Genomic DNA, 17,925 nt, shown 5'->3' with positions numbered 1-17,925 from the left:
TCTCCGAGAATCTTTTTAAAGGTTCTCGGTGCCCTTCTATCTGTAATCAAAGAGCAGGGTATTGTGGTGTTTCCTTATTTAGACGATATCTTGGTACTAGCTCAATCTTTTCATTTAGCAGAATCTCACAAGAAACAAAGTAGTGTGGTTTCTTCAAAAACATGGTTGGAGGATCAATTTACAAAAGAGTTTCTTGATTCCTCAGACAAGGGTCACCTTTTTAGGTTTCCAGATAGATTCAGTGTCCATGACTCTTTCTCTGACAGACAAGAGATGAATGAAGTTAGTTTTAGCTTGTCTAAACCTTCAGTCTCTATCATTCCCTTCAATGGCTATGTGCATGGAAGTTTTAGGTCTCATGACTGCAGCATCGGACGCGATCCCTTTTGCTCATTTTCATATGAGGCCTCTACAGCTTTGCATGTTGCACCAATGATGCAGGGATTATACTCAGATATCACAACTCATATACTTAAATCCCAACACTCAACTCTCTCTGACTTGGTGGTTAGATCATCACCTTATTGTACAAGGAGCCTCATTTGTTCATCCTACCTGGACTGTGATCACAACAGATGCAAGTCTTACAGGTTGGGGAGCTTTCTGGGGGTCTCTGACAGCACAAGGGTTTTGGAAACTGTAAGAGGCGAGGTTACCAATCAATATTTTAGAACTCCATGCTATTTTCAGGGCTCTTCAGGTGTGGCCTATTGAAGAGAGAACTTTACATTCATTTTCAAACAGACAATATCATAACAGTGGCATATGTCAATCATCAAGGAGGGACTCGCAGTCCTTCAGCATTGAAGGAAGTATCTCAGATACTTTTTTGGGTGGAATCTAACTCTTGTCAAATTTCTGCAATTCATATCCCAGGTGTAGACAATTGGGAAGCGGATTATCTCAGCCGTCAGACTTTACATCCAGGGGAGTGGTCTCTCCATCCAGATGTGATTTTTCATCTTGTACAGATGTGGGGTCTTCCAGAATAAGATCTGATGGCCTCTCGTCTAAACAAGAAGCTTCCCAGGTACCTTTCCAGGTCCAGGGATCCTCAGGCGGAGATGGTGGATGCCTTAGCAGTTCCTTGGTTTTACCAACCTGCTTATATTTTTCTGCCTCTGGTTCTTCTTCCAAGGGTTATCTCCAAGATCATAATGAAACAATCTCATGTGTTTCTGATAGCACCAGCATGGCCTCACAGGTTTTCGTATGCGGATCTTGTCCGGATGTCCAGTTGCCAGCCTTGACCACTTCCTTTAAAGCCAGACCTTCTGTCTCAAGGGCCATCTCAAATCTCTACATTTGAAGGCATGGAAATTGAACGCTTAGTACTTAGTCATAAAGGTTTCTCTGATTCGCTATGATATTAGGCTCGTAAGTCTGTTTCAAGGAAAATTTTCATCGGGTTTAGAAAACCTATATTTCATGGTGTTCCACTAATAATTATTCTTGGCATTCTTTCAGAATTCCACGGATTTTACAGTTTCTTCAGGATGGTTTGGATAAGGGTTTGTCTGCAAATACTTTGAAACGACAAATTTCTGCTCTTTCTGTCTTATTTCATAGAAAGATTGCTAAACTTCCTGATACTCACTATTTTGTTCAGGCTTTGATTCCTATCAAACCGGTTATTAAAACTTAAATTATTATTAAATAATATATTAAATTAACAAGTGAAAATCACAAGGCATTTGGAAAGAACATAACCACTGCAAGAAGCCTCCGCTAACAAATTACAGTATTATTTCAGACAGTGTCTATTTTGTTGCGGTTCTCAGCTCAGAAGATTAGTCTCTGCCCACAAAGTGACGTCAAACGTTTTTCCGACATACGTTTCACCAATAACGCTGAAAAAGCATAAATACTTAAATACATATGTATACACATATAAGTATATATATATATATATATATATATATATATATATATATATATATATATACTGACACATGTTTAGACATGTGTTTGCATATATCTCTATGTTAAAGCCCTTTGCAGCCTTTTTTTCCTATCACCTGAAACCTCATATGTTTAAGCCCTTACTTTTTAACGCAATTTTTTTAAAATAATTTTTATCAGACAGTGTTATTATGAGTGTAACTGTACTTTTAGATGTATTTTTGATGTTTTTTGTGACACTTTTTTGTCTTGTATAACAGTTAAACAGAGCTCTGGAGTTGTTTTAACCCGATGCACATTAAATTAGATTGCACTCAAGTGAATGCATTTACTTTCAACTCATATTACACGTGCTATTTCTGTGCGTGCAAAGAGCTGCGAAATACCCTTTATCGCTTGCACCAGTTAGCGCACCTCTCGTTATCTAGCCCTTAGTCTTAGAAACTGACATGTTTTTATAATTAGGTCTTTAACGGCTGAAGTACAAAGCACTATTAATTGTTGATTTGAAACGTTTTACTAACTCTAAATGACTCAGCACTTTTCAGAAATACTTTTCCTTACAGAAATGTGTGAATCTATTACTGCACCCATGACTGCACCCTTTTTGTTTATGTTTAAATGTCTCTATAATACAATGGACACACCCTTTTTTACAATTTAAACAAAGATAACCAATAGCTAATTGGTGTAATATATGATCCTGCTAATACAGGGGCCTCTATAGCTCTACCAGCTAATGCACACACAGTAAAAATAATTCTTAGTCCCCACTTACTAGATGTTTAATAATGTTAACTGCATAGTCATGATGATAGAGGAAAGTACCTCTCATTAAAATGACATAAAGTGCAAAAGAAAATATGTTGAAGCATTTTATTGTTGCACTATTGCTTGCATATAAATATGTATTTAATCTAACCTTACCTGAAAAAAACTACCATTACAGAAAAAACAAACAAATTACCAAAAATAAAAATAAAAAGTTATGCCTATTCTAAAACTCCACTTAAAACCCCCCACCCCTAAATAATAAACCTATACGAACACTAAACTACAGCAATAGCCCTTCTAGGGGCTTTTTGTAGGGCATTGCCCTAAAGTGATTTAGCTCTTTTTTTAAATAAAAAAACAACAACACCACCAATCTACAAGTACCCCCCCCCCAAAAAAAAAGGCTATCTAAAAAAAAAAAAACTACTCTAAAAATTGCCCTGAAAAGGGCATTTGGATGGGCACTGCCCTTAGAAGGGCATTTAGCTCTTTCGCTGTCCAAAATAAAAAAATAAACAAAAAATCCTAATCTGAAAAAAAAAACACTCAACACCGCCTATAGAAAATATGGGGATCTTTAATTACCACAAGTTCGCACAAACACATTTGCGGTAATTTAAACAGCGCGCCACTTGCATAATTAACTTACTATATATTATTATTTTCACTTGTTTTAATTAATACATTTGATTGAAATTCGCTTGAGTTCACTTCACCCTCTCCGATTGGAGTCTCCTATGGGCTTTTATATCTAGAGCTTGATGTGAAGCTCTAGAATATGTGAGTATTTGACTTACCATTCATCTTTCTTTGAAGTTATAATAGAACTTCACTATTTGCAGTTTTTGTTCTCTCCCTGAGGTTTATCCCTGGAAATCCTTGGAAAGTTACCACTTTATTCCTGCAGCAAGCTTGTTTGGGACTGAACACCTTATATATGCACATATCCTTTAAGCACTAACACATTGTTTGAGTATTGTTGGATTATAATGGGTTTATAATGTAACAAAATACTAAAGCGGAGAGCTAAATTGTCAGTAGATATGTTCATTCGGATCCTTAGTGAGGATTGAAATGCGGAAGTAGGTGGCCGCTCGTGCCGTTTGACCCTTTTCAGTGCAAATACAGATCTTATTGTGATAATCTTTCACAAGACCAAATCCGGCTCTGAAAAGAGGAGAACGGCACGAGCAGCATGAAGGATCCAAATGCACATATCTAATTGTCATGATTCAGATAGAGAAGACAATTTTAAACCACTTTCCAGTTTACTTCTATTACTAAATTTGCTTTGTTCTCTTGCTATGCCTTGTTGAAAGGCATACCTAGGTAGGCTCAGGTACAGCAATGCACTATTGGGATCTAGCTGCTGATTGATGGCTACACATATATGCCTTTTGTCATTGGTTCACCTGATGTGTTTAACAAACTTCAGGTAGTGCATTGTTGCTCCATCATATATTATATAAAGTAGAATAAAGTACATACCCCACATAAGTACAATTAAAAATTCTGAAGCTCTTTTAAATAGATAAAATGCAAACATGTGGGTTTGCAATATGTTAAATTATAATATATATTATATTTATCAGTAAGACTCTTTTGAGTTCTGGAACTAATAATGATCGTATTCATGCTCTGTGTTTGATGTTTTTTATGACTCAGTTTGACTGTAATGGGACGGGGTAAAAGCCGGAACAGAACTGCACAGCCATACAATAAGTCAAATTATCAGAACTAACAGTGTGAAATCTTAAAGAGCCGTCAGAACAATATTTTAGTTTTTAAATATATTCTTGCACTGTTTTGTTGATTCTGTGGCGGGTCTGTGGCTCATTGTCTTTCCCTCCTAGCCTTATGGAACTGGTGAATTTGGCTCTTGTGGCTACTTGAGTAGTGGGTGTGCTGGGAGATTCTGTTCCGTTTGCATCCTGGCTAAGAAGTAGCCAAAGAGATTATGTCATGAAACAGACACATTAATAAAATAGTCAATTCCCTGTTTTTGGAAGGGATTTTATTGTAAATCTGTTCTTTTTGTTGTTGCATTAAAACATTATTTATTCTAAGGGTCTGCACCAGTTTTTGTTAGCATAGCATTATAAGTTTAAGCTCCCATGGCAATGGTTATAAATAATTGGTTCATAATGTACCCTATAACAACATTCATTATCAATTCAACTTAGTCTAGAAAATCCAGTTCCTTGTTTTTCTGCTTTCTCACAGAGCCAGTTAGTTTTTAAAAAAAAAAAAAAAAGAAAAGAAAAAAGAGGCGTATCTGCATCCCTTTATAATCTGAAATCACAAACTTGTCGTGCCACTCTGAATGCTAGCAAAATTGTAAACACACTGAAATGTCTTGCAAGAAAATCATCGCTGTTTTTGGAGCAACAGGTAAGAACTAAATTAAACTAAATGATCAACTGCAACTGAGTTATCTGTTACTTTGTGAGTTTGCAAAGAAAATATTAAAAACAAAAAGTTATTATAAATTAAACAATAAAATCACTATTTTGTTATTTAGTTTTGTTAGATAAGGCAGCTATACATACAGTATGTTTGCAATTTTCAAACGCTGTATGTTTTTTTGTTATTGTTTTTTTTACTTCTGAAAAGTTTGTGTTTTCAATGTTATTGACGCAGTCATAGCAAATTACCCAGAAAGAATAATGTTGGTAGAGTGGGCAGCACTAGATTTAATTCCTTGCATAGCAAGGTACTGTAATACAGAGCTTTTTAGCTCCATAAGAAAGGTTAAAGGGATAGTAAACACTTTGAGATTGTAAACTATGTAATAGAACAGTAAACACCTTGAGAGTTTAATATAAAATGTTTAGTTATGTATAGTGAAACAATTTTGTGGTAAACTATTATTATTTATTTTGCCTTCTTTTCATGTAATTTAACTCTGAAATTTGTGAATTTCCTCATTCTCAGAACTTGAAATACACACTGCAGACTTCTTAAAGTTAAACCGGCTAATATCTTTCCCTAATTAACTTTAACTTATAACAACTGCAAAACAATGCACTTTATACTAACTTTATGACTGCAGTTAGCCTTGCTGTCTGGAGACTCAAGCCTGGATTGGCTCCTCCAAGTAAGGCATACAGTGGGTGGAATTTGGCTAATGAAAAGCAATTGCAGCAAACAGAATGTGTTCTAAAATTGTTTAGATTTGGCTGATTTGCTACTCTATGGTAAGATAACAGCAATGTCTTGTAGATACAAGGTGTTTAATGTCCCTTTAATTATGCATAGTAGAACAACCTTGATTTAATTATTTTTTTTCCTCCTTTTCCTGTAATTTAAGTCTGAAAATTGTGGACTTTCCACTACTAAAAACATGACAGACTTCACAAGCCTAACCTTGCTCTCCCTGGTCTACACGGGCACTTGTGGTCCTTTGGACAGCTGCTGTTGCGAGTGTATCTTTGTTGTCTCCCTAATTTGCAGTTAATTATATTTTCTGCTGAAGCCAAATAATGAAAATGTTGTTAATACAATGACAGTGGCAGTCCTGTATTCTACAGACTCCTGTTTTCTTTCCTGTCAACTCTGCCCTCAAACCCAGACTAGGTCCTCCAAATAAGAAAAATGGTGGTTGGCGTTTAAAGGAATAATTGCAACAAACAAGGTGTTAATCTGTTCTAATATAGTTCAGACTCTGGGAAACTGCAGGAAAACGTAATTTATGGCGGCAGATTTATAAAGCAGAGGATGCTGCAATCTACCCCCAAATTTTCAGGTCCGCCTGAAACTTAAGTTAAGAAGCAGCGGTTGTAAGACCACTGCTCCTTAACTCATTCACCACCTCTGAGGTGGCGGACAGCAATCATCCTGATTGTAAAGGATTGGGATGAATGACACCCTCTGCTAGCGGCCGTTCGGCCACGAATGTGGAGGGGCCGGTGTCTTAAAGTAATCCGTCTACCATAGGATTTTGTATACTACGTCACTTCCGGTGACGTTTAATCAGCTGGTGGAGGCTTGTGGCGCTCACTGCGCATGCGCTAGAGGCCCAAACTCCTTACAACAGCTGATGAGGAATTATGTGGCACACGCACGTTACTGGTTACAAAATCACAATGAACAAGCGGTCTGTCATTGGATTTTGTAACCAGAAAGGGTACTGACATTGTATTGACTAACATTGTGAGATGCGGTAGGAAAATATATTGAATATGTCTGCTACGTACTATATCCCACACCTCCTCCCTCACACTATATCTCTGGTGCTTTTCTATTCTTTGATCCTTGTTCATAAACTGTCTAAATTTGAAAAAAAGTGCACAGCACGATATAAAAAAAAACAAAAACATCTCACAGGATGTGGAAATAAAAAACGCAGTTTCTGAATTCCTCTAACCTAAGGAGCTGCGCTGAGCTCTTGACCCCTTGCTATATTTCTTCTGCTTCTGTTTGGGCCTCTAGCACATGCGCAGTGAGCGCCACAAACCTCCACCAGCTGACAAACGTCACCGGAAGTGACGAAGTATACACATTCCTACGGGTAGACGCATAACTTTAGAACACCGGCATTGCACTGGCACTTCACCAGAAATGCTTGTACAATGTTAAATTCCGATGCTGTCGGCATTTAGCGATGTCCAGCTGACATGATCCGCTACAGCAGATCATGTCCACCCGACATTTTCAAAATCTACCCCAAGGTGTTTGCTCACCCTTTTTTTGCTTTAAACTGACAGATGAAAATGTTTAATTTAGGTTAAAAGTCTAATGAAAGTGATAATACCTTGATGAATTCTAATAATCCTATATATACTTAATTAATTAATGATGGTGTATGTCATGTTTGGCAATAAACTAGTAAATGAAAGTATGACAGTCCTAAATTCTATGTATTTAAAAGGGTATATATTGTAAGTTTCTTTCTTTTTCTTTTCTTTTTGATACAGCATTTTTTTTTTTTTGGGGGGGGGTCTGCACCATGTTTGTTAATGTAAAATATCTAGTTAAAGGGACAGTCTAGTCAAAATTAAACTTTTCATGATTTAGATAGTGTACGTAATTTTTAATATCTTTTCAATTTACTTTAATCATCAAATTTTCTTTGTTCTCTTGGTATTTTTAGTTGAAAGCTTAAAGGGACAGTCTACCCCAGAATTTTTATTGTTTAAAAAGATAGATAATCCCTTTATTACCCATTCCCCAGTTTTGCATAACCAACACATTTATATTTATATACTTTTTACCTCTGTGATTACCTTGTATCTAAGCTTCTGCATACTGCCCCCTTATCTTAGTGCTTTTGACAGACATGCAGTTTAGCCAATCAGTGCCGACTCCTAAATAACTCCACGGGAGTGAGCACAATGCTATCTATATGACACTCATGAACTAGTACTGTCTAACTGTGAAAATGTTTCAAAATGCTCTGAGCTACGAGGCTGTTTTCAACGGTTTAGAAATCAGTTTGAGCCTACCTAGTTGTAGCTTTTCAAAAATACCACCAAGGGAACAAAGCAAATTTGATGATAAAAGTAAATTGGAAAGTTTTCTATAATTGCTTGCCCTATCTGAATCATGAAAGTTTAATTTTGACTAGACTGTCCCTTTAACCTAAGTTAGTTCATATGCTTATTTTTTTTTATTTTTTTTTATGATAATTTTTATTGCTGGTATATACATATAAAAGCAACACTTAAATATGTTCAAAATGTTTAAAAAATGCATTAAAAGATTAAGTTAAATATATATATATATTTTTTTTTTTTTTTTTTTTTTCCCAACAAGCTTTATTTTCAATAAAAAGGACAAGGAAGACATTGTTTACATGAGCCGTTACAATGTGTCAGCGTGAAAGACATGTCAAGAGATTATCAGAAATTAAGCTAAATAACAACGAAATTGTGAATGTCCATGTGCTTTAAGTTTCTTACTTTCATGCTATTGTAAACATAGGAATCTTCTGTGGGACAAAAGCTTGCAGGTTTTTCTAGTTTTCTGCGTTAACATAAAACAAAACTGTACAGTACATTATATTTGAAAACAATCGAACTTTAAAACTTTGAAACTTTGTTGCGCAGCGTGAGCACATGTGGTACTAGTTTCTAAGTGGGTTTTCATTAGTATGGAAAGTAGCGGTTGGCCGAAGGGGCGGCTGGCTACATGTTATGGGGCGTATAATACTAAGGTTTTCGTCACTTAACGTATTTTAACATAGTAAAGTGTTTCAGTATCATGACTTGATATTACATAACAGACCATTTTGCAAACGACTGGACAGGGGCCTTGTCATCGGTCCATCAGCTCCCCAAATTTCCTGTGTGGGGAGTGGGTTCAGTAATGAGCCCTTATAGCTATGGGTTTTGAGTTTGGGAGGGTGTCCCATCGCTTGCATGAGTGTAAGTTTCCCAGAAAAATAACATAGCACAATAGAAATCCATTCTATTGGTTTTTAAGTAGTGGAATCTCTCGAGGGAAAGGAGGAGCGTAACATTTTGTGACCATTCGGTTTTGGAAGGGACTCTGCGTTGTTTCCATAACCTAGGGACCAGTTGTTTTGCACTGCTAAGCATTATGTATAACAAAACTGCCTTGTATTTGCATTTGATTTTGGGCGGTTTATTGAATAGTATAGTCAGGGGGTCAAAAGGGATGACCAGCGAGAGAACTTTTTGGATCTCCCTATGTACACCCTGCCAATATGGTTGGAGTAGGGGGCAGTCCCACCATATATGGTATAGGTTGTCAGTTTGTTTACAGTCTCTCCAGCAGAGGGAATCAGCGTGAGGGTAAATCCTAGCTATCCTAGAGGGGTATAAGTACCATCTTCCTAGTAATTTCATGTTGGTCTCGGTGATACTCATAGAGGAGGGTGCTTTGCCCATTTGGTGGAAGATGGTATCCCAGGTTTCGGGGGGGATGACAATGCCCAGCTCTGTCTCCCAAGTTTTGGTATATGATGGGGGTTTTTTGGAGTGTATAGCTAATAAAATTTTGTAAATCGCGGAGAGTGTACCTTTCACTACTTGAGTGGATCTGCATAGTAACTCAAACGGGTTTAGGCATCGTACTAAATTAGATTTATCTCTGTGGTTAGAGAGGAAATGTGATAACTGTAAGTATTCCAGCCACCTGCTGAAAAAATGGATGCTTTTATCTATTAGAGAAGCTCTGGGCAGGATGACACCTCTTTCTGTAACTAGGTTGCAGGGTAAACCCGCTGAGATAGTATAAAGGTCTCCTGTCCAGAGGTGTCTGAGTGCGGGGAAATCGTTGTTATGGAGCAAGGGAGTTAATGGCGAGGGGATTGTGGAGATACTCTTCTGGGAGTAGGTAAGACGATCCCATGTTTGAAGTGTGGTGGTCACTAAGGAAGGGGCAAGTGGCGGCATATTTCTATGTTGTTTATATGTCCAGCAGAGTGCCCCTAGGCTTTTGGAGCCGACTAAGTCGTGCTCTAATTTCACCCATTCCTTATTAGAAATATTTTTACACCAATCAACTATTCTAGTTAGCTGCGCCGCCTGATGATAAAACAGGAGATTAGGTACTCCCAAGCCTCCCCTATCTCTGTTTCTATAGAGTGTGGACTTAGCTATTCTGGGGTTTTTCTGAGCCCAAATAAAATCATTAACTAGTGTCTGTGCAATACGTATATATTGTGGAGGGGGTTGGATCGGGACGGTCTGGAACAGATAAAGAAAGCGAGGCAAAATGCTCATCTTGAAGGCTTGTATCCTGCCCAACCAGGAGAGACATTTGCTCCGCCAGGTTTGCAGTTCTCGTCTAACAGAGTCTAAGAGGATCTGATAGTTCATCTGATGTAGGGAATCCCTATTGGGCGTTATCTGAACTCCTAAATATTTTATGGAATTGGGTTTTGATGTAAATTGGAATTGTGAAGTGATCTGACCAGTCATCTGCCCCGTGATCCCTATGCCCATAAACTCTGATTTTGACATGTTTATTTTAAAATTGGAAAAATTACTATACGTTTCTATAACTGGTAGCAGTGCAGAAAGAGACTGTATGGGGGAGGTTAACGAGAATAAGACATCGTCTGCATAGAGCGCTGCCTTATAGTGAGCATCGTCAATTCGTATTCCGTGTATTTTTTCATTGTTCCTAACGTTTGAGGCTAAAACCTCCATAGCTAAAACAAATAATAAGGGAGAGAGTGGGCAGCCCTGCCTCGTTCCGTTCAATATGGGAAAGGGGTCTGACATGGAATCGTTTAGTTTGATGCGTGCATTCGGTGTATGATAGAGAGCAAATATTTTCCCTACTAGCTTCTCTCCTATGCCGAACCGCTTTAGTGTAAGTTTTAAAAATAGCCAATCCAACCTGTCGAAAGCCTTTTCGGCATCGATGGCCAGGAAGATGGAGGGTATGTCATGGGTTTGGGAGTACTCTAGCAGGTTGAGAATCTTGATGGTGTTGTCTCGTGCTTCTCTATGGGGCACGAAGCCAACTTGGTTTAAGTGGATTAATTGTGGCAGAAATGTATTAAGTCTAGTGGCTATGAGTTTCGCGTAGAGCTTAATGTCTACATTTAGTAGCGATATAGGGCGGAAGTTAGAGGGGGTATCTGGAGGCTTACCGGGTTTGGGGATTACGGTGATGTGGGCTTCTAACATGGAGGAGAGGAACGGATGTTCCTGACCTGCTGTGTTGAAAATTGAGCATAAATGGGGTAGCAGAATCGTTATAAATTTCTTGTAGTAAGCGACAGTGAATCCATCGGGGCCTGGGCTCTTGCCTGTGGGTAATTGCTTGAGGGCAGTTTGGATTTCCATTATCGAAAAGGGGGCCTCCAATTCCTCCGCCTGTGAGGAAGTGAGTTGAGGTAGGGGAGTTTCTGACAGATATGTTTTAATAGTATCCTCCGTACCTCTGGGGGGGTCATGTTTCGGGAGGTCGTAAAGTTTTGAGTAATATTCCCAGAATTGGGAGAGGATTTCAGGCGTGGTATTTACCTTCTGGTTGGTGGGGGTTTTTATTTCATGTATAAAGGATTTTAGTTTTTTGAGTTTAAGGGAGCGTGCAAGAAGTTTTCCTGCCCGGTTGTTTTCAAAATAAAATTTTTGCTTGGTTTTCAGGGCCAGGGTGTTTGTTTCTTTTATTAGTTGGTCATGGACTGCCTTTCTGGCCTTCTCTAGGTCTGCTAGGATTTGAGGGGAGGTGGGATTTCGCTTGTGCTCATATTCGAGCCTAGATAACAGGTCAGAGGAAGTTTTGTATAGTAGCCGAGCTTTTTGCCTAATGTGTGCCTGATATTTTATGAATTCCCCTCTGATGTAGCATTTATGTGCCTCTCACACTACAAAGGGGTCTGTTTCGGGTAAGGAATTGAAGTGGAAGTATTCAGGGAGTAGCTTTTCTATTTTAGCTTTAAAATCAGGGAAATTTAGTAAGGTCTCATCTATTTTCCATTGGTAGGTACTTTTCGGTGCTGAGGGCCAGTTAAGCTTAGTGATGACTGCAGAGTGGTCTGACCACACTGTGTGAGAGAGCTTGGAGGACAGAACATTAGTTAGGCCGTTTTGGTTTGTGAGGTGGTAGTCAATTCTGCTATAGGAACGATGTGGGGCTGAAAAGAAAGTATAATCTCTCTTCCCGGGGTGTTTAAATCTCCATATGTCAAATAGTGTCTGCTCATACATTAACTTCCAGAGTTGTTTAATTGTATGTTTTGATGTTGAGGGTTTGGGATTTGTTGTGTCTAGAGTCGGTTGAATGGAAATATTAAGATCGCCTCCTATATAAAGTGCCCCTATTCTATGATCTAGGATCTGGGCAAAGTATTTTTTAAAAAAGGGGAGCTGTCTGGTATTAGGGGCGTACAAGCTGACCAGAGTCACGGGGGAACCGAACAGTAAGCCAGTCACACATAGGAACCTGCCCTCTGCATCTGTATGTGTATGTATGGGGGTGAAAGATAGATGTTTGCTTATAAGGATGCTTACACCATTGCGTTTGTGGTCAAAAGAGCTATGAAAGCATTGTGTGTAATATCCTCCAAAATAACTGGGTTCTTTATTTTTTTAAAAATGAGTCTCCTGTAGGAAGACAATATCACCTCCCTTTCTATGGAGGTCTCGCATGGCTAATGAACGCTTCTGTGCAGAGTTCAGGCCTTTGGCGTTCTGGCTAAGCAGAGTTAAAACCTTATTGTTTGCAGCCATTATGTGTCTGTGGAGCTTCGTTCATAGATATGTTTGGTGATTTGGAAACTTTGCACTTATCTATGGCCTGTGCGAATACATAGAGTTCTAGATGTGTCGTTAAACCTGCATCTCCACTGCGCAACTTTAAAAACATTACGACAAAACAAAATTGAAACAAACAGCATAATTTGTAGCTTATTAAAAGGTATCTTAGTTCTATTAAAGACATTTGACGGTAAATATTCATGAGGGAATGGTGGTAACCAGCTCCCTCTAAGGAAATTAAACATTAAATCTTAATAACGCCTAATCAAACCATTAATAACAGTTCTTTGTTAATTATTGTCTCTATCTCTGCTTAAGTTTAGAACAGTTACAGCCAGAGAATATTTGTGGTACAAATGGGCACGAATGTGCACTTCAAAAAACAGTACATTACCCAGGAACGCTTCTGATGGAGAAAACAGTGCAGCCTCTCCTGGATACAGTTTCCAACGGGGTCTAGTATAAGGGAAGACCCTCTAATCTGTGTTCAGGTGTGGAGAGCCATTGGATCCCTTTTGTGGACGTGTCTTTGATTTGGGGGCCACCCGTTGCCAATGTCCAGGATCAGCTCTGGCTGATCTCTTCCTTGGAGGTTCTAAAGGTTCCTCTGCAGGAAGTCCCGTTGGAGGATCAATTTCTAATGCTAAGCAAAAATCTTTGACATCTTCAGGGGACTTGCAAATCAATTTTCTGTTTCCGTGCAGTACATAGAGGTGAAAAGGGAATCCCCACCTCTAGAGGATCTTCTTTTGACGTAGGAGGGTAGTTATGCAGGAAAGGTCTCTTCTCCGTTGCAATGTTCTTTGGGACAGATCTTGGTAGAATTGAAGAACAACTCCCCTAAACTTCACCGGTTGGTTTTTCCTAGAAAGATTCAGGAGTTCCTCCTTTTCTCTGAACTCCTTGAACTTCATAATGATATCCCTAGGGGGTGCCGTATCGGGTGGTTTCGGTCTGAGTGCCCTGTGGGCTCTGACCCAAGGGATATCCGTAGAAGGTGAGGTATTCCTGAGATGTGCAAACAGAGCAGGGAGATAAGTTGGGAAATCTTTGGGTAGTACCGACTCAGGTACTCCTCGGATTCTAAGGTTCTTCCGACGACTACGGTTCTCGAGGTCTTCGATTTTGTCGTGGAGGTCAGCTAGGAATGCCGTATGTTGATTTGTAGTGTCTTGGGTTGCATTAACTTCTTCTTGTAAATGATCAGTAAATTCTTCTATAGCCTCCACTCTATTGCCTAGAGAGTGTAAGTCTTGTTTTATTTCTGCAATTTCCTCGCGTATACAAGAGCGAATTATGTCTGCAATGTCCTGTTTGGACGCTAGTGTAGAGATAATAGCATTTGGCACCGGTGTACTTTCCTCAGAATCTTCCATTTGTTTTTGGGGTGATGGCGCCGCTTTTGAAAGCGATCTAATGGTCTCTCTATTCTCCGAGATCCTTGAACTCGAGGGTGAGAAGAACTGATCTACTGAGCTGTCCTTGTGATTATGACTTGATGGTCTTGGAGCCTTATTGGGCTTTACAGTGCGTTTCGTGTTCATGCTGGTTAACAGCCCCTAGCTTGTCAGGTATATAGTCTCTGTTGATTAGAGCCAAACTTGATGGCTTAGTAGGGGTATATGATGGTCTATTTGGGCTTTATCAAGTTCCACTGATATGTTCTTTTATTTATTTATTTTTGTTTTATTTTGCTTTATTTTATTATTTATTCCCCCCCCCCCCTCTCTTGTTCCCTTCTCCCTCTCTGTTTCCTGATTTACAAGTGGTTTTGTATTTATTTGTTTTTTTGTTGTTTTTTATTTTTATGAGTGTGTTCACTGTAGGAATTACCTGGGGTCAATAAGGTTAGGCACTCAGCTTGTGATTAAGTACACACACAGAAAAAAAAAGGAAAAAAGAAGGAGACTCCGTTTGCTTGATGTATCACAGAGTAGGTGATAGGGAGCGCGTCACTCATGTGCTGAGAAAGGCAGGCTTCTGTTAATGCTGCTAATATGAACCTCTTCTAACAGGAGTCCAGCATAAACGGTAAGGGTCTCTGTGGTGGGTAGTACATGTGGGGGCCAAGTGTTATGGCGCTGCAAGCTCTTTACTTGTTATGTATTGCAGCGTGTACTCACAGAGGCTATTGCCGGTTCACAAAATGGCGGCTCCTTGTAATGCCGGGGTATGCTTTTTCACAGTGGCTCTTATTTTGGGGTATGTTGTAGGTCTCTGTGGCAAGCAGAACGGAAGGGGGTTGTATCGCTGCAATCTCTTTGCTAGGTGCAGTGTGAAGTGTATAATTGCAGCGGCTGTCACCGGCTCCTAATATGGCGGCTCCTTATAATGCCGGGTTGCGCTCTGTTACTGTGTCCCTGCTTGGGGAGTGCTAATGGCGCCTTATGCAACCCTCACTAGGTCTCTGGCTGTGTGTTTGATAGCGATTACCTTCTTTCTGTCCTACAGGTCTGGCTCTTTTGTTAAACCCTGTGATGATCGCGGGATAGCCGCTTGCAGGAGGGTTTGTGACCGCAACACGTTAGATAGTGACTGATGTTTCTGGCGGCACCTTGAAGTCTTTCAAATCCCGTTGTGCTATATTTTTTGTTGCCTCCTGATGTATGCAATCCTCTGGCTACTATTAGTAGGTGCTATACATTGAAGTTAAGGCTAATTTAGGCGATCTTATGGAGCTGGTTTTTCAGAGCTATGGAATTACGCAGCCATCTTAGCTGCGGCCAAGCTCCGCCCCCCATATGCTTATTTTTAAGCCCTTGAAGACTGTCTCTTATCTGAATGCATTTGACAGTTTTTCACAGCTAGAGGGAGTTAGTTCATGTGTGCCATATAGATAACATTGTACTCACACCCCTGGAGTTACTTATGAAAGGACACTGATTGGCTAAAATGCAAGGCTGTCAAAAGAACTGAAATAAGGGGGCAGTCTGCAGAGGTTTAGATACAAGGTAATTACAGAGGTAAAAAGTATATTAATATAACCGTGTTAGTTATGCAAAACTGGGGATGGGTTAATAAAGGGATTATCTATCTTTTTAAACAATAACAATTCTGGAGTAGACTGTCCCTTTAAGCTCCCTTGGTAATGGTTAGGTATAAATATTTAGTTTATATAATACCCTATGGCCCTCTATCAGTTGAAAAAAGTCTGATGAGACAAGAAATTTAAGTCAGGCTAAAGTTGTGCTACCCATAAAAAAGACATAATTTAAAACAAATTAAATGTAATCTGTCAGCCAATTTGAAATGCTCATAGATGAATTGCTTCTTTAGAAACATTTACAATATACTGTACATACTGTATATTGTCAAAAGCGCTTCTAGTAAAAGTTATCACTGTTTTAGTGTTAGCATTTTTCTCTGCACGTGCACGTGAAGCATCAGCGTACAAACATTTTAAATACTGCAGCTGCTTAGAGCACCAGTGGGGCTTATATCAGCAATGTGTCATTACCAGATGGTACAAGCACATTGGGATCTCTGAGCAAGTGCTGAGCTTAAAATGCTGGTGCATGGAGCATATGCACTCTTGAAACAGCTATAACGTTAATTAGAAGCATTTTTAATAATACATGAACTGTATAATGTGAAAATGCTTCTATCCAAAACTTACATTTTGTCTGGATAGTCCCTTTAATTTAATATGAAATGTTAGAGGGATTGAAAGATCAAAAATGAAATGTGCAACATTTTTGTAATACATCCATTAGCAAAACTGCCACTGCTGACTCTGAGAAGGTGTGGTGTTTGAATGCTGGTGCACGAGGCACTCTTAGCATATGTGTGTATACTGCTGACTCTGAGAAGGTGTGGTGTTTGAATGCTGGTGCACGAGGCACTCTTAGCATATGTGTGTATACTGCTGACTCTGAGGTGTGGTGTTTGAATGCTGGTGCACGAGGCAGCATATGTGTGTATACTGCTGAAAACTGGAATCATTTTTACTAGAAGCATATTTCTTAATATGTTGCAAAAATGTTTCTACTGATAATTGGAATCCACCTATGCACAATTCAGTTTTCACCTAGTTATACCTTTTAAATGTAGTATTCTTATTACAGTTGAAATGCAAAAAGATTTTAGTTTCTCTATAGTTAAATAATTGTCTCTCATTGTCCAAATTGTCCTAATAATTGTATTTCTTAAATGTCATAACAAATATAGCTTGTAATTTTCCCGTTTTTTAGGCCTAAATTATGAAGAGACTGTATATAATTTGTAATCACAGACTTGAAGCAAAAAATGTCTATGGTATCCGCATCTCACAAGTCTGTCACAGGCTGGGCGGTAGATAGGCAGCTTAATATACCTGTACAAACAAGTCGGCTTTTGTTTGTTTTGTGTTATCAAATCAAATATTAAACTTGTTGAGTTATGCAAGTCTGCTGTACCAGATGATGCTGGGCTTTTAGAAAATAGTCAAAAGGTTTATCTCTTCCAACTTTTAATAAGTTGTTACCAAAGTGGCGAAATGGCAACCTGTTGTGAACAGCCCCTATGTGTACATTCATTGCCACAGATTTCAGGGAAATCCAGATCCTTGTTTTACTATTTTCTCACAGAGCCAGTTGTTGGGGGGTTTTTTCGGGGGGGGGGGGGGTATTTCGTCATTAGGCGTGGCTACAGCTCTGTATACACAGAAAGCTTAGATTTCTCACTCTAAAGATTATGACAAGGCGCACACACAAATGTCTTGCAGGAAAATCATTGCTGTTTTTAGAGCAACTGGTAAGACATAGTCAGTTGTAACACAGTTTTTATTTACTTTGTACGCTTAAAAAAAATTAAAGTTATTGAACCTATAGAAATCAAGCAAAAAAGAATTTCAACTTCTGAAAAGTTAAATGTGACGTTGGTATTCTAAATACAAACAGCAGCACAAATTAATAATGGTGGTACTGTGGATAACAGTATTATAAGCTAATTTTAGCAACATCCTGCAACTGCATTGCAAAATAAAATGTTTGGCAATAAAGGGAAACTGTAAGGAAAGCCAAACATTTCTCACCTAACAGTTTAAAGCATGCTCAGTACACAAAGGTATGGCTAATCTTTGAACATATAATTG

At 38.8% G+C, this 17,925-nt stretch overlaps 1 protein-coding gene across 1 annotated transcript in view; it reads left to right on the top strand.

The window, feature by feature from the left end:
• Positions 1 to 4,944: 4,944 nt before the first annotated feature.
• The window catches only part of LOC128645514 (nmrA-like family domain-containing protein 1), a 40,174-nt gene continuing 27,193 nt past the window's right edge, over positions 4,945 to 17,925 (top strand). Inside the window, exon 1 of the mRNA XM_053698546.1 lies at positions 4,945 to 5,067. Coding sequence (XP_053554521.1) covers positions 5,028 to 5,067 — 40 coding nt within the window. The 5' untranslated portion in view covers positions 4,945 to 5,027. The remainder of the gene's footprint in view (positions 5,068 to 17,925) is intronic.

This window comes from Bombina bombina, chromosome 1 (genome assembly GCF_027579735.1).
Source record: "Bombina bombina isolate aBomBom1 chromosome 1, aBomBom1.pri, whole genome shotgun sequence".
NCBI classification, from domain to species: Eukaryota; Metazoa; Chordata; class Amphibia; order Anura; family Bombinatoridae; genus Bombina; species Bombina bombina.
This window is presented reverse-complemented; position numbering and strand designations above follow the sequence as displayed.